The following is a 27,787-nucleotide window of genomic DNA, read 5'->3' on the forward strand; positions in this document are numbered from 1 at the left end:
AAACATATAGCATCCCGTAATTGTTTCTAACATATTAAAGATAAATTATTTTGTTTTCAACTGTATTGGAAATAAAACGAGTTTGTGAAAATACAATATATAAATACCATTCTTCATCTTCTTAGATAAAACTATAAAAAATATCATTTATTAATCTTCTTAGTTTACTAATATATATATATTATAAAGAAGAGTCAATACAAATAATAATTTGAAACAATAAAATTAAATTAGCGTATCACACTATATAACTATAATTTTAAAATATTATATACAATTAGTTATATTGTACATAATAAATTTTATATCATTAATTATGAAAATAAATATCTATTTATAAAAATAAAAATAATATTCCACACGGGCTTGGCGGATCAAGTTCTAGTGCCTTTTAAGTCTAAACATATATTATTTTTGTTAAATTAACTATAAAATTAATTAATAATCTACATTTAATATTTTCTCTTTTTCCTTAATAAAATATACATAATTATAATGTGTTTAAAAATACATTTTAATTTTAAAATTTACATTGAACAAGTATTGAAAAATTAATATTTTAATTTGAATTTATCATCTACTTTTAAGAATGATAATAAATTATTTAATTATTAAATGTACCATACTAAATTTTGTTATCAATAACTTAGAATTTTTGTTATAAGAAAATATAAATGGTCATATAACCATATGATTAGGGCCGTATCAAAATCTACTATATATCTGTGTTGGTATTTAACTTATGGTAATTTAACAGTTTCTATAAAATAAATAATTAATTAATAATCTACATTTAATATTTTCTCTTTTTCCTTAAATAAAATATACATAACTATATGTGTTTGAAAATACATTTTAATCTTAAAATTTACATTGAACAAATATTGAAAAATTAATATTTTAATTTGAAATTATCAGAATGGTAATAAATTATTTAATTATTAAATGTACCATACTAAATTTTTGTTATCAATGACTTAGAATTTTGTTATAAGAAAATATAAATAATCATATAACCATATAATTAGGACCGTATCAAAAATCTGATATATATCTGTGTTGGTATTTAACTTGTGGTATTTTAACAGTTTTTCTAAAATAAATAATGGTATGTAAAAAAAATTTGTATATAATATTTATTTTGCGTAAGGTGTCAATTTTAAATTAGTACTAAGTTACGTGTATGTACCAGTGGTATGGTTGATAGTTAATTTGCACCAGCAAGTTAACTAGTGATTCATTCTAGTCAATTTTTTTTGAATTTATGGTTGAACCGGTCTTTTAAGTTGTACGAAATATGTTAACGGAGGAACTTAAGGCCTGTTCGTTTGGTTGCCGCCGGTTTCAGTGTCGGCGTCGGCGTCGGTGTCAGCGGCTGCGTCAAACTCGTTTATCTGATATTCGTTTGGTTGCCGCCGACGCTGACGCCGACGCCGACGCTGACGCCGATTGTTGTTCGTTTCGAAGTCGCAGGAAATTGACGCAGCCGCAAGACGCCGACGCATGACGCTGTTTTGGGTTGTTTGTTTGGTTGACGCTGCGACATTCATATTTTATTTTTAAAAATTTGTAAAACTGTATTTTAAATAAATAAAATGTAGTTTAAATATATTTACATCCATAAGAATATTATGTTTAATTGGTAATAATTTTTTGGTCAAATATAAAAATATTTGATGTCATAAATCATAAGCTAAATAAAAATAAAAATAATACATCAAACTACTTTATAATCATAATCAATCATATTAAAAAAATTATACTGAAGTAAATATGATAAAACCATACATTTAATTTTCGAAATTATCACTTCAAACAAATAAGGCAAATATGTTTTATAGATAAAAGAAACATGAAATTAAGTTGGTTGATAAAACAAATATTACAACAAGTCTTAAAAAAAAATCAAATCATTAACTTAAACATGATTTAATATGGTAAACGACCTCTACCAAATCCGTTTGTGATGTTATCACGCAAAGCCTCCATTGCTGTATCACCTCTCGGTTCATATTCAATATGTCCACCACCATCATCTTCTTCTTCTTCTTCTTCACCATCACTATGAGCTTCTTCAACTCCAACATCAACATTTTCCCATTCTAAAAAATCTTGATCATCCCGATGTGAATCACGCATGAAGTTGTGTAACGCCATCGTCGCTGTCACCAACTTAATCCACTTGACCAGACCATATTTTAGATGCTTACGGTCCAAAATCCTCCATTTTGCTTTCCATACTCCAAATGTCCTCTCAATATATGATCGCAGACTTGAATGCCTTTTGTTAAACAGCTCTCGTGCACTAACTGGTGGTCCTCCTCTACGAAATTGAGGAATATGATATCGCATATTACGATGCGGACCAAGATACCCTGTCCTGGTCGAGTATCCGGAATCAACTAGGTAGTACTTTCCAGGAGGAGAATGTGGGAAAGAAGCCTCATTCCTCGCACAATGAGTCAAGACCTTTGAATCATGTGCTCTACCAGGTACTCCGACATATGCATATATGAACTTCATATCGAAGTTACATATAGCAAGAACATTCATTATAACTCCTTTTCTACCATTATAGGCTTCTGCATTCTGACTTGGAGGACGAACCGGGACATGCGTTCCATCAAGTGCTCCGACACAATCTTTGAAATGAGGCCAATACTGACGATCATTCCTCACAACAGGACTTACTCTTTCAAACTCGCCTTCTTGTGGTCTTAGTGTATCTGCTGCAAACTTGAGAAGAGCACTCAAGACATCATCAAGCTTCCTTTGTACCGTATCCAATGATCTTTGATACCTTGAAGCAATAACCCGTTTAGTCTTGTCTTGACCAACAACCTCAAGAAACATTGCAACAGATTCCTCAAGGTAGACGTTGTGAGACTCTTTCAATCCATATTGCTCAGTTAGCAACTTACACAAAGCTTTAAAAGTTCTCTGATGCATCCGAAGAATATCATAGCACTGCTGATCAGATTCATACATAAGCTGTTGAACATAACGCCATCCTGTTCCTCTATCTATTCGATGACTCACTCTCTCAGTAGCCACATCAAACAAGCCAAGCTCATCGTCATAATCACCATCCTCATCTTCCAATATCCATCTTTTAATCATCTGCAAAACATTAAATATAATCATAGTCAGAAACAGTCATGTTATATAACAGTAACAGTTTTAGTGACAACAAGCTGTAATAAAAGTAACAAGCAACCATACTAAACTTAAACTTAAGTTCCATATATATAATATATATCTGGTCCAAAACCAAACCGAAAGTTTACAAATATAAAATTTTGGATATGTATTGGGTCCAGATATTTAGCCTCTGAATATATATGAAATATCCAAACTCCTTCTGAAAATTCCTTAAAAATACACGTACTAAATTTCCTTTGCTGAAAAAATACACGAACTTTTTAGGCTTCCCGAAAAATACACGAACTAATTTTGGTTGTCCATAAAATACATGAACTTTTTAATCAGAGTTAACGGCGTCTAACGGCGTCTTACTATTCTGTTAGTCACCGTTTACACCGTTAAAATCGAGGTGTGAAACCTTCAAAATTCAAAAGTTCGTGTATTTTATGGATAATCAAAATTAGTTTGTGTATTTTTTGGGAAGCCAAAAAAGTTCGTGTATTTTTTCAACAAAAGAAATTCAGTCTGTGTATTTTTAAGGAATTTTCCTTAAAAATTATTTATATTATCTATAAAATCACTCTTTTTTGGTAATCGAAGAAACTGTTGAAGCAAGATTAATTCCACTGATCACTGTGATGATTGGGACTTACTTTCAGGTGTTTTTTCTTCGAGGTTGTGAAGCTGAAACTTAGCCAAAGGGATGTTCAAATCAGTAAACACCGGCATAACCAACATATGAGTATGACAATGGGAGCTATTGTCCCGGTTGTCTAGCCACTCACATTATGTGACAATGGTGGTGTTGCCTATTCACTATAATCCATTCCTTTTGCTTCATTGTTTCACTTTATGTGTACACCGTTCTCTGACTAACCATTAAAACCATTTATAATGCAAAATACAATCGAAGAAACCTGAAAAATTGTCTACCAATTTATGGAAAATCCAACAGAAAATATTTCAACAAAAATACATACATTGGGTTTTTATATAATTTTTAGACTCTTATAATTAGATGCTAATATTTATATATCCATATATATATATATTTATATAATTTTTAGACTCTTATAATTAGATGCTAATATTTATACATACATATATATATGTATTTCAAGAATTTTATGTTGAGAATTGAAAAACCTCCATTGGATTGTTCTAAAGATTATATATAAATATAAGTATTTAAGTAAGGATATCTGAAAGTTATGAGAAATCCAACCAAAAATATTTCCGTTTATGTATTTTTAGAATTTGAAAAATCCTCATTGAGGTTGATCTAAAAAATAGATTTTAGAAGCTAAAAAAATATATAATTCAGAAGGATATGTAAATGATTAGTAGACAACATCTCAGTCTTTTATCTTGGTCTTTGTTTCTGCTTTAAGTTAATTTTCCTCCGTTCGTTTTAATCCTGTGCACACTCGTTTGGCCATTGGTGAAGATTTTCACTACTACAGTGAATAAAAACATCTTATTTCTTCAATACACAAGAGCTACGACTAACTCAACGGACAGTATGATTCTCATAAAAATATATAAAGAAATAACTCATGTGACAATGGATATTTATGTATAAAAATACTACAGTACTGTTATAAAGTACTAAGAATTCTTTAAATGCATTGATGTAATCGGACGACATCAAAGAAACATCCTACGAATGGTTCTAGCGAAAGCTCGAGACACCAATCTTCCAACCAAGTCACCTGGCAACTGAAGCAACCGCTGTTGCGACTCTTGCGGAAGCTGCAACATTCATTCCAACACCCCCCCCAAAAAAGAAGCCAGGACAATTAATATCGAATTATAAATAAATAAAAACGTAGGGATTAGTCAAAACACTTTCAAAGTGCAGAGACGTTACCTCGGGTAAGATGGAGAGAATAGGGAGCACCTCTTCAGCTGATGGAAGCTGATACATGACTAGTGATGCTTCGTCTTGAGGTGTGAGTACCTCCCCGTTTTTACTAGTTGCTTTTACTTGCTGCAAGATTGATGCCGCAAACATTTCAAATATATAAACTCGTATTTGATCGAACTTCATCATTTTACAACAAAAAAAAAGAAAAAGAGAGAGGATTTCGTACTGTGCTTACAGCTTCATCCCCTCGCATCCCTGAGAACAACGATATGAGTCGATTGAAGGTTCTTAGGTTTGTTATGTCTTCTTCTGTCAAGGAGTTGAATGGCCTTGAGCCAGAAAATGAAGAAACAGATGTGAAAGAGTCCAAAGTTGCCAATCCAAATGCATCAAGACCCTGTCGAATAACATTGATAATAAAGCAATCGTTTTGATCAACAGAGACTGTTATTTTTAATCAACTAAAGAATAAATGTTCAATAGATATTTGATTTCAATATATGCTTGTCAAGCCAGTCAGTTTGTCGGAAAACCCTCGATCAAACAGCGGAAATAACACACTTTTTAAAAAATACCTACCTTAGCGAATTCTCGAAGAAGAATTTCTCTTACAAAAGAACCCTGTTCAATGTTTCAAATATTAGGTGGTTGTAAAATTAGTTTTATAATTCGCAGTACACAAACAACAGCTTTTATATACCTGTTCCGTGAAAGTAAAAGCAAGTATTTGCTTCATGACGATCTTAGAGTCTGTGCCCTCCACTGGTTTCTGAACCAATGCTGTCTCTGTTCTAAGAGACTGCATAAAGAAGATAGTGATAAGAAACCAAATGATAGTCTTTGTTCTTTAAACATCCAAACCCTAAAACACCCAAGCTAATCATTTCCCACTGCCATAGACTTTCTCGAGAGTGGTACATCTTTTCTACAGTTTTCACCCAAATCATCATATGAAGATTTCAGTCTTTGGTTGGCTCTTAGGCCATCTAGTTGTATGACTATTCAGCTGTCTACTGACTAATTTGTCATTGGACACTAAATAGCTCACATCTTCAAGTTTACCCAAATACGCACAACCCCAAACCAAAGACACAAGCAAGCACAGCAACAACAAGGAAACTGACGCACTAGTATACAAGAAGACGCAAGTACATTTTGCAAACCATAGATAGTCAAACGATGGAAAGAGATTAAATCCATTCTCACCTCAGTAACCAAAGACTCAAGACGGTCAATTCGGAAAACACCTTCCTAAAAGAGCCACATATAAGGAGGGCACGTTCAGGAAAAAAAAACAGTGTGCAAAAAAACGAGGATTTTCAATTTAACTAGACAAAACAAGATAGTTTAGTACCTCGTACAAAAGAGACTGGAGAGAACTTTTCAGCTGGGGAGAGCTGTCAGTTAGGATTTTCCTAGCAATCCAAGGGTATGTACTACCCAATACCTTGTAGTTTGGGTTAATACCAATGGCAATGCCCTCCAAAACAGCAAGGCTAGGGAAGAAAAGGTGAGAAACAAGAAACCATATGAGTGATGTCTCAGTAAGCCGTGGTTGAGAGTAAAAGTAGAATAATTTTAAATTAATCATATAACGCATAGACCAGTTGGACCTACAATCTTCTGCAAAGGCTCTTAAAAAGCTTAAAAACTCTCAACATCTCAAAACAAGAATGTCTATAATACCAGCAAAACGGAGGGATGAATATACGACGAATATATATAGTACCTGCGGATAACAAGAGAAAAATAGGGCGGTATTCTGAACTTGAATTGGTACCTGGGAGTTTGACAAACGAGTATCACCATCTATAAGTAAACATAACATATGCAAGTAGAGTAGTATGTGTTAGTTTAAGTATAAGTGTTACTACATAGTTTTTCCTAAGTCGCCAGACAGGTCACCAAAGCTTATATTGCGAACCCCTCTGGAGATTGCATCTTGAAAAACGTCTGTAGAGAGGAGACATTTGTTTCAGAACGCAACATATGTTTTTAATACTAACATGTAGCTGTAAAATAACACTCTTTTTCCCAAACCGAAATTCAGAACAAACCTGTTAAAGCCTTTGTCACAGCGCCCTTTTCAGCTGTCGGTGGAAGAAGCCTATAGAAGTTGTGTAGAAAAAGTTAGGAAATGTCAACAGTTGATAGTTCAGATTATAATGGACACCAATGACCAGAGTACCCCAGAGTTACGAAGTCTTTAGCCAGCGATTTGAAGTCACGATTTACGAGATGAAGACATGCTTCCATGAATCCATCACGTAATTCTGGCCTAAATTCCCCCATCATTCCAAAATCTGGACGCAAAACAAATGAAAAATATCAATCAGTTATAAATAGAAGTTACTTCACAGGACAACAAAATCTGTCTTTACTTTCTAGACATAACCCCCACGCATATATTCTACAGTAAATTAGATATCCAGAGAGGCAGGAAAAATCCCCACTTCAGTGGTATTATATGAAAAACAGAAAAACCACCGAGTAAAAAGTCACATAGGTTGTCTCTGATTAATTCACTGTATGATCAAATAGATTAGCCGGAACACAGGTGGAATCTACCACCAGAGCATCACCGACTAGACTCTTTTCTTTGAGCAAGGAAACAACGATACATAAACATTATAATATGGGCCATGGAACGCAGCATGATAACATAAAAAGTTAGTATTGAGATTAAGGAGTACCTAAGTATGCAAGTTGGCCATCGTATGTGCGAAGAAAATTCCCAGGGTGGGGATCGGCATGATAAAATCCATACTCCAGAAGTTGATTAAACGAACAGTATACGCCAACCTCAACTAAATAAAGATCATTAACTTCAGCAAGCTTCTGACCCTGCAATAGAGAAAGATCATTAACTTCAGCAAGCTTCTGACCCTGCAATAGAGAAAGTAGAGTGCATGAAACTATTATGTGCTTCAGAAATATAAAATCTCCTTTAACTGAGGGAAGCCATAAGAAACATATACAACTCTTTGATGCAAACCAGAAAACTGATTCTTTATTTCCAACGTTTAACTGCATACCTCCACCCACTCCATTACAAGAACTTTGCTCGTACTGTACTCTGTGTACATCTTTGGAACCAAGACATCCTTGATGCTACCATACAACTTCCTGTTTCAAGAATAGAGAATGTTACTTTACAGAATCCCTTATAGAAGAATTTTAACCATTAGATGAGCAAATACCACGGTTAGACAACAAATCACATGATTTATAGCTCAGAGCCTCAGATCAATAATTTATAATGAGAATACAATGGACTCGTCATAGCCATATCATAAGTGGTCGATCAAACAAGGCGGGCGATACTCAAACCTTAGCAAGGCTTTACCTAAATTTTATTCCGTTTTGGGCTTCTTTCAAGTAATCCATCTCCTGCATTCAATGTGATTTACCTGTATTCAATATAAAGCTCTAAGATATTCCTCGAACAAGAAAAAAATTAAATGCAACAACTACTTACTAGTCCATCAAAAAGATCTTTCAAGACATTATATAATCATCGTTTGCATCTATCACATAGTAGCTAGAAATAGAATATCTTTTTCCCGTATCAACTTAAGAGCGTCAAATTTCATTTCTACGGAACAGAAAGGTAGGATTGCACAAAGGAAAATAGTGTGACACTCTTTCCTCAGTGGCGGAGAAGAGAAGCATCAAGAACTTACGAATTTATTTTAAGCAAAGTATACTCTACTAGTCTGAATAAAATGTCCGCTAAACATGACTTGAGGTAAATGTGAATCATTTACCTTGAAAAGACTTGTTGCCCATTCATCAACAACTGCCTGCAATGAAATTTCACAGTTACAGCATTGGAACGGGTTTCTCTCAGATAGTGGAAACCAGTTCTATCCGACAATTATAAAAAATCTACTAGAACCGTCTGAAATGGATAGTAGAGTAAGTCTTAACACATTTAAATGTTCTTCTGCATAGCTAAGGAAGTTCAAAAAGTGAAGTAATGTTGAAAGAAGACAATAATTAATCAGTTCAAAGGAAGTGCTCAATTTACACAAGTTTAACGTCACCTGGAGATCTGAGTTGAATCTCCCAGCCTTTTTAATCAAACCCGCTATGTATCGCAGAATTAGAGTGTCCAAAGCAATAGCAGCTCGTACACCAGGACGCTGCACTTTAACAGCAACAACCTTTCCGTTTCTACGAAGCCTAGCTTGATATACCTGAGACATAGACCAATATATGATCCACATAATAGGATAAGCTCTCATACATACACTTAGAATAAAAAAAACTAGCTCTAGGATAAGGTTTAGACCCTTAAATAACATGATTTATATGTACCTGTCCGAGCGAGGCTGCAGCTACAGGCTCCGGAGAAATCTCAGAGAAAAGCTCATCTATAGGAAGACCAAGTTCATCCTCTATCATATTAAAAGCAACTTCGGTTGAAAACGGAGTTATTTGATCTTGTAGCAGGGAGAGTTCATCCAAGTATACAGGCGGTATCAAATCCTATGAATGATTCAAAAACCATATCTTAATAGAACCAACAATCACAAAGCTCATGAAACCTGATGTGAACAATCTTATATTAAAGCACGAAGGTTACAGATGGAGCAACTCACGGGACGAGACGAAACAGCCTGAGCTATTTTGACATACGCCTAAGAACAAGACAAGATAAAAGAACACTAGTAGTGAGCAATGTGATATTGAACCCCCAAAGGAATATGTAAATTCAGGAATATCCCCCAAGTTTTTAATATTATAAAATATTTTGAAAATTGTTTTGTATGATTTATATTCTCCCACAAGTATTTTAATATATAAAATATTTCGAAAATTTGTTTTGTATGATAATATATAAAATATTCTAATCATAAAAAAACATTCCACAGTTTTTGATTCTGCATATTTAATTTTTTTAATTATTTCCAATTCATAAATAAACAGTGTTATCAGTCAGAGCCTAAATCTCATAGAGAAGGAGAGAAAGAAACCATACCGGACCTAGCTCCACCAGTAACTTCCTAAGCTCCGCCGCTCGTACCTAATCCGAACCAGTCGTGAAAGCAATGAATGAGAGCAAGAACCATCAAGAGAAAACATCAAAGAGCATCACATCTAGCATACCTTGAACATTTGCTGAGAACGATCGAGAGCCTCATCGGCCAAGCGAAGACCAAACCAGAAACCAAACGTACTCCCAATCTGAGCCAACCGGCGGAGCAGAATCAGAGGCTTCTTCCTATACATCGCATCGATCCTCGCGAAACTGTACTCCGCCAAAGAATCGGCCTCGTCGGCGCTGAGATTGAACAGGTAGCCGGATTTACTCGTGAAGCTATCTACTGCGTCTCTGGAGGCAGCCGAAACGACGGCGGAGATGCCTCGTCGCCGAGGCCAGTACGGTGGTGAAGATAGCAGTAGGGCGGGATTGGCGGGAAAAGAGGCGATTGGAGGAGGAGCAGGGAGCAGAATCATCATCTCTCCCAGAAACCAAAGACTATCCGATCGTTTTTTTTTTTCCGAAATTGTACGGTTATTTTGTTGACGACGATTATTACTTGGTTCTCTTCCTCCGCTCTTTTATTTCATGTGTTTTTTCCTTGTTCACATTCTTTATACATTTCACCGGTATTTTCCCGATTTTTCTGAGCCATGCAAATGTCACCAATGTATTTGATCGAAAATACTTAAATACGTGTCCATAATAAAAATATATTCTCTCTGTTTATATTAAAATTAATTTTAATACATATCAAAAAACATTAAATTTTTAGTTTAATGTAATCTCCATCATTTAGTATGTTACAGTTTTCCAAATCGACTAATATTTAATTTTCAATATACAGTTTATTAATTTTATGCCATATAAAATATTTGTATATTATTAGCTGAACTGTATTACATAAATATAAATAACTGTTTTTTATTTTTTTAAAAGTTTTTTTTTAAAAAAAAAATTTAAAATGACAACAAATATTTTCTTTATTTATATATAAAATTTTAAAACATCAAATAATAAAAATAGAAAAAATCTTTCTCCTGGTTATTATTCAAAACATAATTATTTTCAAAATTTTGTATTTTTTGTTATTTAATAAAATGTCTTAGAATAATTGTTTTGAAGATATTTATCTTAAAAGTTGCATGGGTTTTTTTTTTGAGAATGGATAATAATCCATACAAAATTTTTTTCGGTCAAAAATAATCAATGCATTAAAAAAAAAAGATAATCCATACATTTATCTTTTTCGCATGGATTATTATCCTATAAAAACACGTATATAGACCGACCATGGTTGGGGTATATATGCGTTTTGTTCACAGGATCAGCGTTAGCGTCTGCGAGAGAGAAAGAAAAAACAAATCCACAACAGCTGGCACGAGAAAGGAAAAATCAAAAAGCGGTCGAGGTGAGGAATTTATCAGCGTCTCGGAACATTCCGTCAGAGCTGCGATTGGAGACTCGTACCCGGAGGTTTTAAATCGTTCGTTACTCTACTCGTTTCCACCTGATCTACCGTTTACCACCATTGTGTTCAACAACCAAAAGCTAGAGAACGATTAAGTAAACGCATTGGCTCTTCGAATTTGCTCGAGTGACTTCTTCGCCTTTACGTTTCTGTTTCAGATCTCTTGATTCACCTCTGCGTTGGGAATCAATTTAGGGATCGGAGTTGCTAAATAAGGTGATCTATAGCGAAGATGATGGTAGAGGATCTCGGTGTGGAAGCCAAGGAGGCGGCTGTACGTGAGGTGGCCAAGCTCTTGCCCTTACCTGAGCTTTTGCAATCTATTTCTTCAATCAAGGCCGATTACATCGCTCGTCAACAGGTCTCACTTCTCGATTTCACTTGCTATGGGAACTGAATTGCCTTAGAAATGTCGATTGCACCGATTATCAGCTGTTTCTGAGTGATTCTAGGTTTGAATTGTTTGGTTCCTGTATGCAATGACCTTACTAGTGATTATTTTGCTGTTTTTCCTCAGGCGAACGATGCACAGCTTAGTACCATGGTTGCTGAGCAGGTTGAACAGGCTGAAGCTGGATTGGAGTCGCTTTCCTCATCTGAGAAAATAATCTATGAACTGCGTGATAATTTCATCTCTATAGACAAGTATGTTTAGCTCGGCGAGATATTTAAGTTTTTCAGTTTTCTCTTCCTCTAATTTCACTGCTTGTGCCATAGGCTTTGTCAGGAATGCCAAACTTTGATTGACAATCATGACCAAATAAAGCTGCTGAGTAATGCCAGGAATAATCTAAACAAAACTCTCAAGGTAGTAGATACGCCAGTTTTTACTCAAAAACGTTGCTGGTTCAGTTCAGTGATGTCCTTGTAACTTACCATTCTCGTTTTCTAGGATGTAGAAGGTATGATGTCAATTTCTGTTGAAGCTGCTGCTGCTCGGGAGTCGCTGAGTGATGATAAAGAAATTGTTAACACTTACGAGGTTTATCATGAGTTCTCTTCCTGTGGATAACCAACTGCCTCACGTTTTTGAGAAAGTAAGACTTAACGTTCCTTTTGTTCTTCTATTAGAGACTAACAGCACTTGATGGTAAACGAAGATTTGCCTTAGCAGCTGCTGGAGAGGAGGTTGGGAGGCTAAGGTTTGTATTTACTCCACCCTTTTCCTTTTGTTGCTTTCGCAATTACAGAAGGAAACTAGGTCTCTATGAGAATGTAAATGAAGCAGTGCGTGGAACTGTGGTTCTTTTGATAGTTGCCTATGATGCTCTAATCCGCCTCTGGAGTCTGGCCAATTTTTGTTTCTTACATAATTACGTACACCAGTCTTTGAGGAGTACTTTTGATGGGTTCAGGGAGTATTTTGAAGACGTTGATAGGACTTGGGAAACATTCGAGAAGACACTATGGGGTCATGTTTCCAACTTTTACAAACTTTCTAAAGAGAGGTATTTTGAGTAAATATAAGCTGATGCTATCGAAGTTTTGTTAAGCTCTACAGCCTCATTTAGAGTTAAAAACAAGCTAGATCAAGAAATAAAGCAATATCAATGGACGAGAGGGTCATAGTTGGACTGTACTAGTTATGCGGTATCTAGATATGAGCATTTATACATGACAATCCGTAGTTTATGCAATGCTCTACTCTCTATGTTATATTGTTAGCCAGATCTTAGGGCGTAAGTCCATATTTGGAATTTGTACCTTGTTGATACAAGTAGTTCATCGCTGTCAAACTCGTAACTCGACTAAGATATCAAGTGTTGCATATTTTTGGTTTTTCTCAAAATTACTGATTAGCTACTTTGCTCTTGTTAACTGGTACTGATGTATCTCTTTGTTTTACAGTCCACAAACGTTGGTTCGTGCTTTGAGGTATGATTCTCCTCCAACGACATCCTTCATCTTATCTATTGCATATTTGCAATCAAATTTAATTGAACACGCAAGAAAGATTTTATAGAAATGATTTCTGGTGATTAGTATTTAGTACCAAGATCAGTTCAAATTGGTGAAACAGGCTAATGAAGTTATTGCGTGACAACCATTTTTGGAAAAAAAATTGTCTAAATCTCTTGCAACATACGTTGCAATATTGTGGATTTTATGCTAGCATTTGAAGTCTTCTTAACATGGGATGATGTCTTATCTGCTGGTACTAACATAATGATCTCTTATTTCAAAGGGTTGTTGAGATGCAAGAAATTCTTGACCAACAACTTGCTGAAGAAGCAGCAGAGGCTGAGGGAGAAGGAGTGATGGCATCTGTAGCAAATCCTCGGAGGCCTGGCAAGTGAGTAAAAACTATTCATTCATTCTCTTCTTGATATGTTGTCTCAGAATCCCACATTTTCACTGTGCATATACCTAAGATAAGTTATGCAGTGATATAGACTCCTGAAAAGCAGTGATAGTTTATTGAAGTTCCCATTATCACTTTTGCCACGTATTTTTTTGTTGTGGTCAATCCAGGAAATCTACAACAACCTCAGCTTCGTCAAAGGGTCTTGCACAACAGAAGTTAAAGGTCGAAGGGAAAGGTTACAAGGACAAATGCTATGAGCATATTCGAAAGTCAGTCGAAGATCGATTCAACAGGCTTTTGACGGTGGGACTTTCTTCTTGAAAATATCATTTGGTGGCATAGCTAAAATAATATGTTTTTGAGAGGTCATGCTAACACTGAACTATTGACCAGCTTGTATTTGAAGATCTGAAAGCAGCTTTGGAGGAAGCTAGAATGGTTTGTGCGACTGATTCCTTTGCTTGCATACGGTCCTTCTTCATTGTGATTTTTTAAGTTTGAACTAGTTTTTCAAGTTTCAGTAGATCTTCTTTAGTTGCTGAATTAGTTAAAAGTCTTCTTTTGGTTGTAGTAAATATGGTCGATGATCTAGTATGTTTTTGTATTGTTGTTCCGCAATGCCTGCCCATTTTATACTGATGTTCCTGTTCCGTAGACGTTAAACCCCAGTTTAACTCATTTTCTTCCACGGTTATAATGATTGATGTCAACCTTATCATTGACAATTTTTGTTTGTAATTTAACTGGGTTTTAACTTTTTTGCTATTGTGTTTGACAACTAGATTGGAGAGGAACTTGGAGATATTTATGACTATGTGGCTCCTTGTTTTCCTCCAAGGTTATTTCCAATATCAACTTCCTTTTTATCCTCTAAAACAGTGATTACTTCCTCCGGAAAAGGATGATCAAGCAAATTTTTTTCTGTTGCAGATATGAGATATTTCAGCTTATGGTGAACCTGTATACCGAGAGATTCATACATATGCTCAGATTGCTCAGTGACAGGGCAAACGATCTGACTAATATTGAGATATTGAAGGTGTGTAAAGCTTGATTTTTTGTAGTGTATTTCCATAGTGTCGCAACTCAGTGTTTGCTCTGTGTTTCCTGGCCTAGTACCAAGGAAATTTTTAATCAACCATGCATGATATTCAAGCAATTGTCAAGCTAGTGCGAGTTATTTACAGGGAACACCATTGTATTCCAAGGGGATAATATTTTGTGGCTGCCACATAAGTTATTTTTCCACCTTTGCGTTCATGCCTTAATACATTGTGCAATATGCCTCATCAGATATCCTATTGAGAGTGATGTATATCCTCTTTCTCTTTTGGATCTTTTGTAGGTTACTGGTTGGGTGGTAGAGTACCAAGAAAACTTGATTGCACTTGGTGTTGATGATTCACTAGCTCAGGTGTGCTCAGAGAGTGGTTCAATGGATCCTCTAATGAATGCATATGTTGAACGAATGCAAGCTACAACGAAGGTAATGACATGTACGTTGGACAAGCTAGTGCTGGTTTTTTAAGGCCCACAGTTATAATAATTCTTCTTGCTTAAACCTTAGTTGCCAATCGTCTCTGGTTGCAGAAATGGTACATGAATATCCTTGAGGCGGATAAGGTGCAACCACCTAAGAAAACAGAGGAAGGAAAATTATACACGCCGGCTGCTGTAGATTTATTCAGAATACTTGGAGAGCAAGTGCAAATTGTCAGAGATAATAGCACCGATGTTATGTTGTACAGGATTGCGTTGGCGATTATTCAGGCAAGTCAGAGAAGTTGGAAATATACTTTTGGTTTCCCCCAGTAGCTTTGTGTGACTATGAATTGAAATGGGTTTTATATTGGAGATTATTCATCTTCCTTCTCAGGCTTTTCATTGTCTATATACTCAGCAATTTCAAATCGTTCTTGCATCCTTCTATGACTCTTGTGATGCTGGATACTTTACCAATTCCAGCTATTTTCACATCCCACCCTAGTGTCCAATTCCATTTATTCCTTTTTCTTCCTCATTTCAACTTTCCCCCCTCTTCATTTAAGCTGATCATAAATTCCCTACAACAATATATCCTTCATTTATTGTTTAACTTCTATACCTTTTAAATTTTGTAGGTTTTGTATTATAAACCATACACATGTTCTATGTTTTGATTCATATTGTTGATTATTACTTCAGGTTATGATCGATTTCCAAGCAGCTGAAAGGAAGAGAGTTGCAGAACCTGCTTCTGACATTGGTCTGGAACCTCTTTGCGCTATGGTATGTCAGAACATATGACTCTTTAAATGGCACAGTACCCTCTTCTATTTTGAGAAAGACGTATATTTTGTTGATACTTTCTACAGATAAACAACAACCTTCGCTGCTATGACCTTGCCATGGAGTTGAGTAATAGCACTTTAGAAGCTCTTCCAGAGAACTACGCGGAGCAGGTAACCGAACTGCCATTTTCTGAGCTCGATTTCCTTGCTATATATTATTTTGATCGAAAGTGTTGGATTCCATTGTCATGCCCACTCCCACTCCCACTCCCTCCATGTTCCACATCTAAATCCGCCTTCACCCTTTTTGCATGCTAAGAAAATGTTGTTAAATCGTTGCGTTTCTCTCAGGTAAATTTTGAAGACACTTGCAAAGGTTTCTTGGAGGTGGCTAAGGTGCGTCAAAGATTCTTATTACTTCCCTGTCTGCAATCTAAATGTACTTATTGCGTTTGTATTGTCTGACCTTGTAGTTTCCGGGAAGTTAAAATTAACCTAACCTTGCAATCTTTTTAAGATAAAATATTTATGTTGGATTTTACACGAGTGACATCTGGTCTTCTGGTCGCAGGAAGCAGTGCATCAAACAGTTTGTGTTATCTTTGAGGATCCAGGAGTTCAGGAATTACTTGTCAAGCTTTACCAGAAAGGTATCTACCAGTATGTGGACTTGTCTATTTAGCTTTGTTAATGTGTGAATAGAGGCAGTTAAGGCTATCTCCTTGTTACTTTTGCTACTAATTTCCACTGATTTCTAATAAATATGGAATTCATCCGCATTAGATTTCTCTATGTTTTAATGTCATAGTTTTTAAAAAAATTTATAACACAACCATTTAGGAATTAAGTCACGCTCTTTCATCCTTATCTGTTCATTTCCTCCTATAACAGCATTATGGACATGTTATCTCTCAGCGAGATGACATAAATACTTGATACTTGTTCTTGGCTTGGTCCTCATATGGGTTTTGTTCTTATCTTTCGCTGTTCACTTTATAGAGTGGTGCGAGGGACAAGTTACCGAGTATCTCGTGGCAACTTTTAGTGATTATTTCACAGATGTGAAAATGTAAGTTGGTCGTGTTACCCTTTTGTGTAACAGAACTAACATAACACAACTCTAATGAAGGCTTGGTGATGCAGGTATGTCGAAGAGAGATCATTTAGAAGATTTGTCGAAGCTTGCCTGGAAGAAACAGTCGTTGTTTATGTTGATCATCTTCTTACACAGGTTTCCCCATCTATTCTCTCCGGTCTTTGCCTTTCATGTATCATCATCAGTATACATATGTACTGATCCTTGGGGTTGATAATTCCAGAAAAACTACATCAAGGAAGAAACTATTGAACGGATGAGGCTGGACGAGGAGGTTCTCATGGATTTCTTTAGGGAGTACATAAGTGCATCGGTAAGTTGGTTAACATGGAAATTTTTTATTTCATTTAGTACTGCTTCATATAACCTGCGGTGTCACACTGGGGTTTGTGTTACAGAAAGTGGAGAGCAGACTCAGAATAATGAGTGATCTGAGAGAACTTGCATCCGCGGAGAGTCTAGATGCATTTACACTCGTGTACTCGAACATTCTTGAGCACCAGCCTGACTGCCCGGTAAACAAAGCCTACTCTTTTGATTTGGCAAAGATAATATCTTTTTTAATGTACAATAATCTCCAATAAATCAATCGCAGGCCGAGGTTGTGGAGAAGCTTGTTGGACTACGTGAAGGCATACCACGGAAGGACACAAAAGAGGTAAACACCAAACTATCTTTAGGAACAGATTATATTTAGGACAAGGCGGGGGTGGTTTGGTAGCGGTCTGAGTAACATTTTATATCACGGTCTTGAGATTTGAATAGGGGAACAAAACAATAACAGCGTTGATTGAAATGGTTTTTGGTAATGAAAATAACAGGTGGTACAAGAGTGCAGAGAAATATATGAGAACACACTGGTAGATGGTAATCCTCCAAAGACAGGCTTTGTGTTCCCGAGAGTCAAGTGCTTAGCTGCTTCCAAAGGATCTATCTGGCGTAAACTCACTTAGAGCGTCCGTCTCTGCTTTTTCTTTTCTTTTGGTTTTCTTTGTAAATTCTACAATGTTCTTTGATTCTCGCTCTACCTTTTCTGTTTTGTTTTACCTCTTCGTCGCATGGAACGTCTGTTGGCCACTTGCACTTAGATTATTATTATGGCGATGGTATCTTTATGCGGCAATATATTTATGGTGAACTTGAATTTTGTTCTTTATTGGTTTTAGATTTCTTTGGCAATTTGTCACATCTTCAAATGTACTTTTGTTTCAAATTTTGAATAAATAGCAGCAGATCTAACTCAGCAGAGTTTTCTTTATAATAATCAACAATGATTCTGAGGTGTTAAGTGCATTTACAATTCACTCACTGGATAGAGTATATGAATGTTGTAGTCACTCGAAGAGTTAATAATTGTAAGCATTGTTTTGGAAATGTTTCTGAACTGACCCGGTACGCTCGTTTTTACTTTTAGTTTTTTTTTTATGGTTCTAGAAACCTTTTCAGCATAAAGAGTCCACCACATGGTGTAAGCATAATGTGTGATATTTAGAGGGTAACAAATACATTTTTGCCTTTTTCTTTATTTCACTTTCTGCACTACTCAATGTGTTCATTGAAAGGGAAAAATATTGGAAGAAGACAATTTCAAGAAGAGTTTCTGTAAACTTGTAATGTGGAATAGTTGGAAAGTAATCGATAGCACGCCATACTACTCCACAGTGGAGCTTGGCCAAATCATGTATCTGCCGTCTCTACAGTATCTTCCACCAGATTGTTGACAAACCTTGATTTTTAAAAAGGCTTCTTCCCATTTCTTCTCTGCGGAAGTTACTTTGTGAAAAAAGCTAAAATCTATTTGTTAACCTAATTTTGATATACCATCTATCTGTTAAGGGATGTCACTAAGACTGAAATATAAAAGCCATTTTCACTAAATAGTTCATTGATGATTTTAATTTAAAAATATCAACTTTATAAATATAATTTCTGTATAAGAAAATACTTGTTATGTTGCAAAAGAGAGCCGTTTTTGGTGGTAGCATGTCTGAAAATAATCAATAATTAAGATTGACATTAATTTTTAAAAATGATGTGTGTCCCATGAAAAGAATTTGTAGATCAAATTATTTAGATAAAAAAAAGTTTATAATTGAAATGAGTTGGTCAGTCTGTCACTTGGTTTGGTGAGGCATTTGGTCGACTAATCTTTTTAGCCAGGTATACACTTAGCCTTAACTAGCTGGGTTATGCATCTGATGCTCTTGCTTCGAAGAAATTAGAGTATTGAAAACGAGACTTTAGTATACATTAGCGTGAGATAAATGTTGTTCGTGTTTTTGGCTTTTGAAATGGAGTGTAATGATTCGGAGACAGTTGAAGCGTAAATGCTTTAAGACAAGACTCTTCCTAGTTCCTTCCAAGAAGGTACTCGTGGATTTTTTTATAGGAATCCACATATTCAGTTCCTCCGTACCTCAGGTCCTCATGTTTCATTTGAGATAAATATTAGTAGAATTTTTATTGTTTGTTTTATTTTATTTTTTATAGAAATTTTACCTTGTAGATGTAGTTTTATTTTATGCTGGTTTGTGGCAATTTCAAGCCGTCCCGTCATTCCATATTTTGGTCAAATGTAGGTTTTCAGATGCACATAGTGAAGTAGACCTTTTTCTGTTTGCACAGATTCACAGCATTTTCGTCGGAGCCGCAATGTGAAAGATTCTTCCTTTGTAAATCAAAGCCAAACAAATGCATGTCATTCCAGTAATCATAATTAAAGGTAACAATGACCCATAAGTCCATAACAAGATGGCAATTAAATGAATGTTATAAAATTATTCTCAAGGATTTCCTGCCTAAACTAATTCTTTTTTTACTAAAACAATACTGTAAACATTAAGGTATTATTCTCCATAAATGACTGAGAACTTTTCAATCTAAGCCTGGTTTTCACAATTTTGTATTTGTGAATCTTTTTTTTTTGGTAAAATGTTAAAATTTATACCAATTTTGAATTTTTTTTAGTGTTGCAAGCAACTTATTACAACAGGAAATAGAACAAAATTGTGAATCTTACTCTGCCATCTAAAAAAAGAGATTCAAGTACAAACCCAAGTGACGTCGTTGTCAACGATCTCGCGCGAACCCGTTATTTTGACTGGCAAAAGCGGGCAGCGCCGTTCCGGGCAGCTATATTTCCTCGTCTCCCTCACCTCTCTGCATGCCCATCATAAATAAGAGAAAGCATGTTGAGATATAAAAACTAAAAACTCTGTATATACTATTTTTAATTTAAAAATAATATTTTTTAATTTTTTTTTTAAAAAGATAAGAGAGGAAGAACAGTAGTAATCATAGTTTCTCTGGCAGGCTTTTGTTGTTTGCGGCTTAATAAGATTTATATAAAATTAAAAAAAGAAAGGAAGCTCTTCGTTATTATTACTTCACGTAGATCTTTCCCAACAGCAAAACCTTTTTTCAAAGCTAGAGAGAGAGAGAGTGTGTGTGTGTGAGTGTGGTTTGATTGAGAAAAGACGACGAGTACGCCGGAAAGCAAGGATTTTTAATTCTCTAACTCAGCCTTATCGATAATGGGTTTCCTCCGTTAAACGAGAGAGGTTGATTTAGGGATTTTGATTTTGTGGGGGTTTAGGGTTAATGTTGGATCTGAATTAGATAAGATCAAAAATGGAGACGATTCAAGTGGCGTTGTTGATCTTAGTTTCACTCATCTTACTTCCGATTCATACATTCCGACTTGCCTCTGCTAATTTGGAAGGTTTGTTGTAGCTCTTACTTTGGTTCCTATGCTAATTATGTGGACTTGTGTGAATCCTCTCTCTCTCCTCGCATTGTCTGCATTTTTGAGTTAGAAAAATGGGTTCTTTGAAAAAAAAAGATTTGGTTTTTTTTTTCTGAGTTCTTTGTAGTGCTCTGAAGATGACTGGACTGTTCATTGTTTTTCTAGATGTTTGTTCTTTGTGTGTGTTTAGAGAGAGTTAGTGGCTGTTTACAGTGAATCCACTATTTTACAGAGATCACTACTGTTACCATGTGCTGATTCCTTGATGGTGGTGTTCTGTAACAGCTTGAAGCTTATTGATCCAAACATGTCTGTCTCTGACAGACTTTATAATTTTACTTCTTTTTTTTTTTAAATCAGATTTGCTTAGTTTTTTGATTGGTGGTTGAATGAATCTCTTAAAAGAGACCTGTCAGGTTTATTTTCTATTGTAATTAGACTCTTTTTTTTTTTGGTGTCACACATGTTGATATGCTGATCTTGTGGATCTGTGGTTCTTTGTTTACAGGTGATGCCTTGCATACTCTGAGAGTCACTCTTGTTGATCCCAACAATGTCTTGCAGAGCTGGGATCCTACTCTTGTGAATCCCTGCACATGGTTCCACGTCACTTGCAACAACGAGAACAGCGTCATCAGAGTGTAAAGCCTCCTACACTTCTTTTCAACTTTGAATTTTCCAATGTGCTTCCTTCCCTGACATGGCTTGTTTTCTTTTTTTTCAGCGATTTGGGTAATGCAGAGTTGTCTGGCCATTTAGTTCCGGATCTTGGCGTTCTCAAGAATCTGCAGTATTTGTAAGTGCACATACTTATGCACTGGAGATAATAACAATTGTAGTTTTAAAAATCTTCTTTATAAAGTTGTTTCTTTTACTTTCTTTGACCAGGGAGCTTTACAGTAACAACATAACTGGCCCTATTCCTAGTAATCTTGGAAACCTGACAAACCTAGTGAGCTTGGATCTTTACTTAAACAGCTTCACTGGTCCCATCCCTGAATCACTGGGGAAGCTTTCAAAGCTTAGGTTTCTGTAAGTATACTTGCTCAGAGTTAACAGTCTTAATTTTACCTTTCGGTTTGGTCCCTTGTTTTTTTTTTTAACTCTTTTGCTGAAAATTTTTACTTGCAAGAATAGCCGGCTTAACAACAACACTCTCACTGGATCTATTCCCATGTCTCTGACCAATATCACTACCCTTCAAGTGCTGTGAGTTCTCTGTCTCTCGTCATCTTTCATTTCTATGTCTGCTTTATCCTCCTTCAATTGATTTGTTTAGAGTTAATACAACACAGAGATCTATCAAATAACAAACTCTCTGGCTCGGTTCCTGACAATGGCTCCTTCTCACTCTTCACACCCATCAGGTTTACATTTCAATCTTCTTTTCAGTTATATCAACTATAATGTCAAGTGTCTGAACTTTATCAACAGCTGAAACTCTCTCATTTGACTTTTTTTTTGCAGTTTTGCTAATAACTTAGACCTGTGTGGACCTGTTACAAGTCACCCATGTCCTGGATCTCCCCCGTTTTCTCCTCCACCACCTTTCATTCCACCTCCTCCTGTTTCCACCCCTAGTAAGTTTCTTGCCTCTTTTTCAGTCTTCACATTTATATTCTTTTAAGTGTTTTTTCTTTATAGCATCTAATTTGATTTTTCAGGTGGGTACGGTATAACTGGAGCAATAGCAGGTGGAGTGGCCGCAGGTGCTGCTTTACTGTTTGCTGCTCCTGCAATAGCCTTTGCTTGGTGGCGCCGAAGAAAGCCACAAGACATCTTCTTCGACGTCCCTGGTGAGTCTCTCTCTATTAGTAGTATCTATACAAAACTCTTATCGGAGTAAAATTATCATCAAACTGGTGAAAAATCTCTGTTGCTGCAGCGGAAGAGGATCCAGAGGTTCATCTAGGACAGCTCAAGAGGTTTTCACTGCGCGAGCTGCAAGTGGCGAGCGACGGGTTCAGCAACAAGAACATACTGGGAAGAGGCGGGTTCGGGAAAGTCTACAAGGGCCGTCTAGCAGACGGGACTCTCGTCGCTGTCAAGAGACTCAAGGAAGAGCGGACTCCAGGAGGAGAGCTTCAGTTTCAGACAGAAGTAGAGATGATAAGCATGGCTGTTCACCGTAACCTCTTGAGATTACGAGGTTTCTGTATGACACCGACGGAGAGATTGCTCGTGTATCCTTACATGGCCAACGGTAGCGTTGCTTCATGTCTCAGAGGTAAATTATCTCACCCCATTATTATTTACCGGTTCGAATCCCACTGGTCACTGGAGTAAAATTTAAAATCTGGACTCCAGCGTCCGGTGACCGAGGTGTACTCCAACTGATAACGTAGATGTCAGGATACACCGGGTTATTCAGAAAAAAAAAAACATTTTTTTAAATGTTTTTTTTTCTCTCTCTAATTTGCAGAGAGGCCACCGTCACAGGCTCCACTAGATTGGCCAACGCGTAAGAGAATAGCGCTAGGCTCAGCTCGTGGTTTGTGTTACTTACACGATCACTGCGACCCTAAGATCATCCACCGTGACGTGAAAGCAGCGAACATTCTGTTAGATGAAGACTTCGAAGCTGTGGTTGGTGACTTCGGACTGGCGAAGCTGATGGACTACAAAGACACTCACGTGACAACAGCAGTCCGTGGCACGATAGGCCACATCGCTCCTGAATATCTCTCCACCGGAAAGTCATCAGAGAAAACAGACGTGTTTGGTTACGGTATCATGCTTTTGGAACTCATCACTGGACAAAGAGCCTTTGATCTCGCTAGGCTAGCTAACGACGACGACGTCATGTTGCTTGACTGGGTAAGACATAAACTGACTCGGTAGGCTTTTTAGTATTTGGCTCGGTTTGGTAATCGGTTACTTTGGTTTTCTTAATATTATAACTAAACCATACCAAAAACCTAAACCACACTAACCTAATTTGACCAAACTTATCCACAATTTTAACAAAACTAAACCCAAATCTAATTGAAATACAAAACTTTAGTTAGGAATTTTAAAAACCAAACAAACCGAATACCAAACCGAACTTTATTTCGGATTAATTCAGTAAAATATTTATTGAATCGAACTAATCTAAAACGAAACTACCTGAACAATCTGAACCGCATGCCTAGCAAGAACCTTAATGAAGCTAACAAACTTGATCCTAAGAACCGTCAATGAAGTGGCTAACTTTGCTCTCAGTGAAGCTGCTGACTTGTTTTGTTGTGTGTATTGTGTGTTTAAAGGTGAAAGGGTTGTTGAAGGAGAAGAAGCTAGAGATGTTGGTGGATCCAGATCTTCAGACGAACTACGAGGAGAGAGAGCTGGAACAGGTGATTCAAGTGGCGTTGCTTTGCACGCAAGGATCTCCGATGGAGCGACCAAAGATGTCGGAAGTTGTGAGGATGCTGGAAGGAGATGGGCTTGCGGAGAGATGGGACGAGTGGCAGAAAGGGGAGATATTGAGGGAAGAGATTGATTTGAGTCCTAATCCTCACTCTGATTGGATCGTTGATTCTACTTACAATCTGCATGCCGTTGAGTTATCTGGTCCTAGGTAACCCAAAACTGTCGTCAAAAAAAAAAAAAAAAAAAAAAAAAAAAGGTAACCCAAAACAAAAAAAAACATAATTTAAAAGAGAAAAATAATTATTTTATAAAATTAGGTAAGTTTTTATTTTTTTCTCTCTTTATTTGACAATAACATTCCAAGATTATGTGATTTTGTTGTGTAAGATTGTGTATAAAATGAATAACAAATGGCATACTTTCAACGTTATGACGTCATTTTGACGTTGGCTCCTTGATTAACAATATAAAAGTAAAACGACGTAGTATTGGGAAAAACATTAAACGACGTAGTATTGAGAAAAACATTAAACGACGTGGTATTTGGAGTCTTGTGTCCGAACTCAATCGTCGTGACACGTCACACCTCCCTCTCCGCCGCCTCTCTGTTTCTTTTCTTCACCCATTTGCTTCCCTTCTTCGTCTGTCGTGAGCTGAGCTGCTGTGGTAAGAGAGATGAGTAACACAGCGAAGAATAACCCAACGGTGGAGGAAGAAGAAGAAGAGGATGAGGGAGACGTTTTCCTCGGTGAATCCGATGTCCTCCATGAGTTCGATGTCGACGGTGAAGGTTGATTCTTTCTACCTTTATCTCATCTCTCTCTTCTTAAAGTCTCAACCTTTTAATCGTATGCGACTCTTTGTCTTGTGGATTCAGATCTTCCCGAAGCAGATGATGACGAAGAAGAAGAAGAAGAAGAGTTTGGTTAGTGACTGACTCATCAGTCATCACCACACACACCTCTTTGTATATTCCCTTTGTGTTTATGGTTGTTTTTGTTGTTCTTGTTAAGCAGATGAAAACGATGACTCCGTTCACACATTCACCGGCCACAAAGGCGAGCTTTACGCGTTGGCTTGTAGCCCAACGGATCCAACACTCGTAGCGACCGGAGGTGGAGATGATAAAGCCTTCCTCTTTAAGATCGGCAACGGAGACTGGGCTGCTGAGCTTCTAGGTCACAAGGACTCTGTTTCCTCTCTAGCTTTTAGCTACGATGGACAGTTACTTGCTTCTGGAGGTTTGGATGGTGTTGTTCAGATCTTTGATGCATCCTCTGGGACTTTGAAATGTGTTTTGGACGGTCCTGGTGGTGGCATCGAGGTAATAATATTTAACCATTTTTTACATAATAATTATCTTTTAGTACTCTGAAAAACATGTGTGGTTTTGTTAGTGGGTGAAGTGGCATCCGAGAGGACACATTGTGTTGGCTGGATCAGAAGATTGTTCTATGTGGATGTGGAATGCTGATAAAGAAGCTTATCTTAATATGTTTTCTGGTCATAACCAAAGTGTTACTTGCGGTGACTTCACCCCTGATGGTAATCTCTATATAAAGCTTCTGCCCTATATATGTTAATTTTTTGGATTGTATAATTATGTCTACCCATTTTTTTATATGCAATTGGCTTTGGTTGCTTTGTGTGTTGATATTTGTAGGTAAACTGATTTGTACTGGCTCTGATGATGCTAGTTTGATTGTATGGAACCCAAAAACTTGTGAAAGTATCCATGTAGTTAAAGGCAAGCAAGCAACATTCACTTCCCCTTTAGGTTTTACATGTTAACATTGTACACAACCTTTTTAACCTTTTATTTTTCTCTAGGTCATCCGTATCACACGGAAGGGTTGATATGCTTGGACATTAACTCTAACTCCAGTCTTGTTATCAGTGGCTCAAAAGAAGGTTCTGTTCACATTGTCAACATAGTCACCGGAAAGGTATGGTCTTATTTGCCTTTACTTTATACTTCTATTGAAAATTGTCTAACTTGTGGCATAATCATTATACCAACACAGGTTGTGAGCTCTCTTACTTCTCATACAGAGTCAGTTGAATGTGTGAAGTTTTCACCGAGCTCAGCAACAATCCCTATGGCTGCAAGCGGTGGAATGGACAAGAAGCTTATCATCTGGGATCTGCAGCATTCAACTCCCAGGTTCATCTGCGACCACGAGGTTTATAAGTTTTCTCTTATGAGATTAGATTATACAAAACAGTGATTTGAATGAAAAATGATTCTCTGTTTTTTTTTTTTATTACAGGAAGGTGTGACATGCGTGACTTGGATAGGAACCTCCAAGTACTTAGCCACTGGCTGTGCTGATGGTACTGTGAGAGTTTGGGACAGCTTATTAGGCAACTGCGTTCATACCTTCCATGGTCACCAAGATGCGGTCCAGGCTATCTCGGTCTCCACTAACACCGACTTCATTGTTTCGGTCTCTGTTGATAACACTGCTCGCGTCTTCGAGACATCTGAGTTCCTAAACAAAACGGCATAGGGCAAGTGAGATATAACACTTGTTATATGGTTCTTATTACCTCTCGTTATGGGTTCGGATAAGTGATGAAAAACATTCTACTTTTCAATTTTCTATGCAATGCAATATCAAATAGTGTTATGTTTCTTGTGTAGCTGATAAGCAAATATCACACTGTGTCGAGCTATCTCACACATCACAATATTTTACAAAAGTTTAATTTGTAAAGACTTAAGTCACTAATCAACTTTGGAAATTCGGCAAAAAAATCATGAACTTTGCACGAATTGCCATAATAAACACGAACATATTGGCTGGCCAAAAAAACACCGAACTATATTTGACTTTAAACTTTAATCAGTAAATTATCGCTGACTCGCCAAATTAAACACAAAATTATCACTGACTCGCCAAATTAAATATACCGTTACAGAATGATTAAATGACGTTTGCAAAGATCGTTAAGTAAAACGACGTCGTTTTGAGATGGAATGAAACGACGTCGTTTTACTTAACGACTGATTAACCACCATTTTAACTGTTAGTTAACGGTGCCTTAATCTGGTCGGTCAATCAAAGATTCTTAATAAACTGATAAAAGTCAACAAAAGTTCAGACTTTTTTTGGTTAGTCTCGAGTCTATGTTTCTTTTGGTCATTCTCGCCATGTTCAGTGTTTTTTTTGTCGAATTCCCAATCAACTTTTTAAAAAGAAAGATCAATTAAATTAATTCTTTCGCAAGTCCGAATAGAATTGTATTGACAATGAAATGGATCTGTTGTTAACATATCCGTATCAGGCTCATATGATAAGGACACGTGTTGGTGCTACTAGTTATGGCCGTTAGTACTATTCGTATAGGCTGCTCCAAAATTAATGTCAGAGACGAAGCCCAATTCAGTAAAGAAGATTTATCCCATATAAATGTCTCAAAAAATCAACAAAATAATAATAAAATATACTAGTATACTTTTGTTTTATATAATACTCCCTCTATTTTTTAAAGATCCATGTTCTAGGAAAAAAATTTGTTTTAAAAAGATACATTTTTTACTTTTTCAA

At 36.4% G+C, this 27,787-nt stretch overlaps 5 protein-coding genes across 13 annotated transcripts; 3 read left to right on the plus strand and 2 right to left on the minus strand.

Moving 5' to 3' along the window:
• Positions 1-1,929: 1,929 nt before the first annotated feature.
• Positions 1,930-3,120, minus strand: LOC108824544 (uncharacterized). The gene has a single exon (XM_018597974.1). It carries the CDS (start codon positions 3,118-3,120, stop codon positions 1,930-1,932), a length of 1,191 nt encoding a protein of 396 aa, XP_018453476.1.
• A 1,547-nt stretch (positions 3,121-4,667) lies between these two features.
• Positions 4,668-10,595, minus strand: LOC108826588 (uncharacterized aarF domain-containing protein kinase At1g71810, chloroplastic). Of its 6 annotated transcripts, none has more exons than XM_018599963.2 (20): positions 10,124-10,595; positions 9,996-10,040; positions 9,616-9,654; positions 9,332-9,502; positions 9,058-9,210; positions 8,779-8,814; positions 8,358-8,401; positions 8,047-8,137; positions 7,705-7,897; positions 7,200-7,314; positions 7,069-7,118; positions 6,886-6,964; positions 6,741-6,791; positions 6,366-6,507; positions 6,218-6,262; positions 5,712-5,810; positions 5,591-5,632; positions 5,247-5,408; positions 5,015-5,134; positions 4,668-4,896 (listed from the first exon to the last, which is right to left on the minus strand). In XM_018599963.2, exons 1-20 carry the CDS (start codon positions 10,475-10,477, stop codon positions 4,792-4,794), a joined length of 2,136 nt encoding a protein of 711 aa, XP_018455465.1. In that variant the 5' UTR covers positions 10,478-10,595; the 3' UTR covers positions 4,668-4,791. The 6 variants fall into 6 exon arrangements, with proteins under 6 accessions (XP_018455465.1, XP_018455470.1, XP_018455467.1 ...); XM_018599968.2 differs by having other exon boundaries at positions 7,705-7,855; positions 10,124-10,594; XM_018599965.2 differs by having other exon boundaries at positions 5,238-5,408; positions 7,705-7,855; positions 10,124-10,594.
• A 720-nt stretch (positions 10,596-11,315) lies between these two features.
• LOC108826586 (exocyst complex component SEC6) lies at positions 11,316-18,296 on the plus strand. 3 transcript variants are annotated; one of them, XM_018599958.2, is made up of 25 exons: positions 11,316-11,564; positions 11,665-11,830; positions 11,987-12,114; positions 12,187-12,277; positions 12,362-12,451; positions 12,541-12,611; positions 12,825-12,917; positions 13,318-13,344; positions 13,655-13,762; positions 13,942-14,077; positions 14,168-14,212; positions 14,557-14,612; positions 14,705-14,813; positions 15,120-15,260; positions 15,365-15,544; positions 15,959-16,042; positions 16,129-16,215; positions 16,396-16,440; positions 16,616-16,694; positions 17,044-17,113; positions 17,188-17,275; positions 17,364-17,453; positions 17,539-17,655; positions 17,736-17,798; positions 17,962-18,296. In XM_018599958.2, exons 2-25 carry the CDS (start codon positions 11,702-11,704, stop codon positions 18,091-18,093), a joined length of 2,259 nt encoding a protein of 752 aa, XP_018455460.1. In that variant the 5' UTR covers positions 11,316-11,564; positions 11,665-11,701; the 3' UTR covers positions 18,094-18,296. The 3 variants fall into 3 exon arrangements, with proteins under 3 accessions (XP_018455460.1, XP_018455462.1, XP_018455461.1); XM_018599960.2 differs by having other exon boundaries at positions 11,316-11,484; positions 11,628-11,830; XM_018599959.2 differs by having other exon boundaries at positions 11,317-11,474; positions 11,628-11,830.
• A 2,156-nt stretch (positions 18,297-20,452) lies between these two features.
• LOC108826589 (somatic embryogenesis receptor kinase 1) lies at positions 20,453-24,661 on the plus strand. The gene is made up of 11 exons (XM_018599969.2): positions 20,453-20,861; positions 21,394-21,526; positions 21,610-21,681; positions 21,774-21,917; positions 22,023-22,094; positions 22,181-22,252; positions 22,353-22,465; positions 22,550-22,681; positions 22,771-23,112; positions 23,308-23,702; positions 24,134-24,661. The coding sequence occupies exons 1-11, from the start codon at positions 20,771-20,773 to the stop codon at positions 24,446-24,448; spliced, it is 1,881 nt and encodes a 626-aa protein (XP_018455471.1). The 5' UTR covers positions 20,453-20,770; the 3' UTR covers positions 24,449-24,661.
• Positions 24,662-24,800: 139 nt separating this feature from the next.
• Positions 24,801-26,929, plus strand: LOC108826590 (uncharacterized). 2 transcript variants are annotated; one of them, XM_056998025.1, is made up of 8 exons: positions 24,801-25,026; positions 25,114-25,161; positions 25,250-25,560; positions 25,634-25,781; positions 25,900-25,983; positions 26,067-26,182; positions 26,261-26,419; positions 26,507-26,929. In XM_056998025.1, exons 1-8 carry the CDS (start codon positions 24,912-24,914, stop codon positions 26,744-26,746), a joined length of 1,221 nt encoding a protein of 406 aa, XP_056854005.1. In that variant the 5' UTR covers positions 24,801-24,911; the 3' UTR covers positions 26,747-26,929. The 2 variants fall into 2 exon arrangements, with proteins under 2 accessions (XP_056854005.1, XP_018455472.1); XM_018599970.2 differs by having other exon boundaries at positions 24,802-25,026; positions 25,253-25,560.
• The last annotated feature ends 858 nt before the right edge of the window (positions 26,930-27,787 follow it).

Source organism: Raphanus sativus, unplaced genomic scaffold (genome assembly GCF_000801105.2).
Source record: "Raphanus sativus cultivar WK10039 unplaced genomic scaffold, ASM80110v3 Scaffold0938, whole genome shotgun sequence".
Lineage (NCBI taxonomy): Eukaryota > Viridiplantae > Streptophyta > Magnoliopsida > Brassicales > Brassicaceae > Raphanus > Raphanus sativus.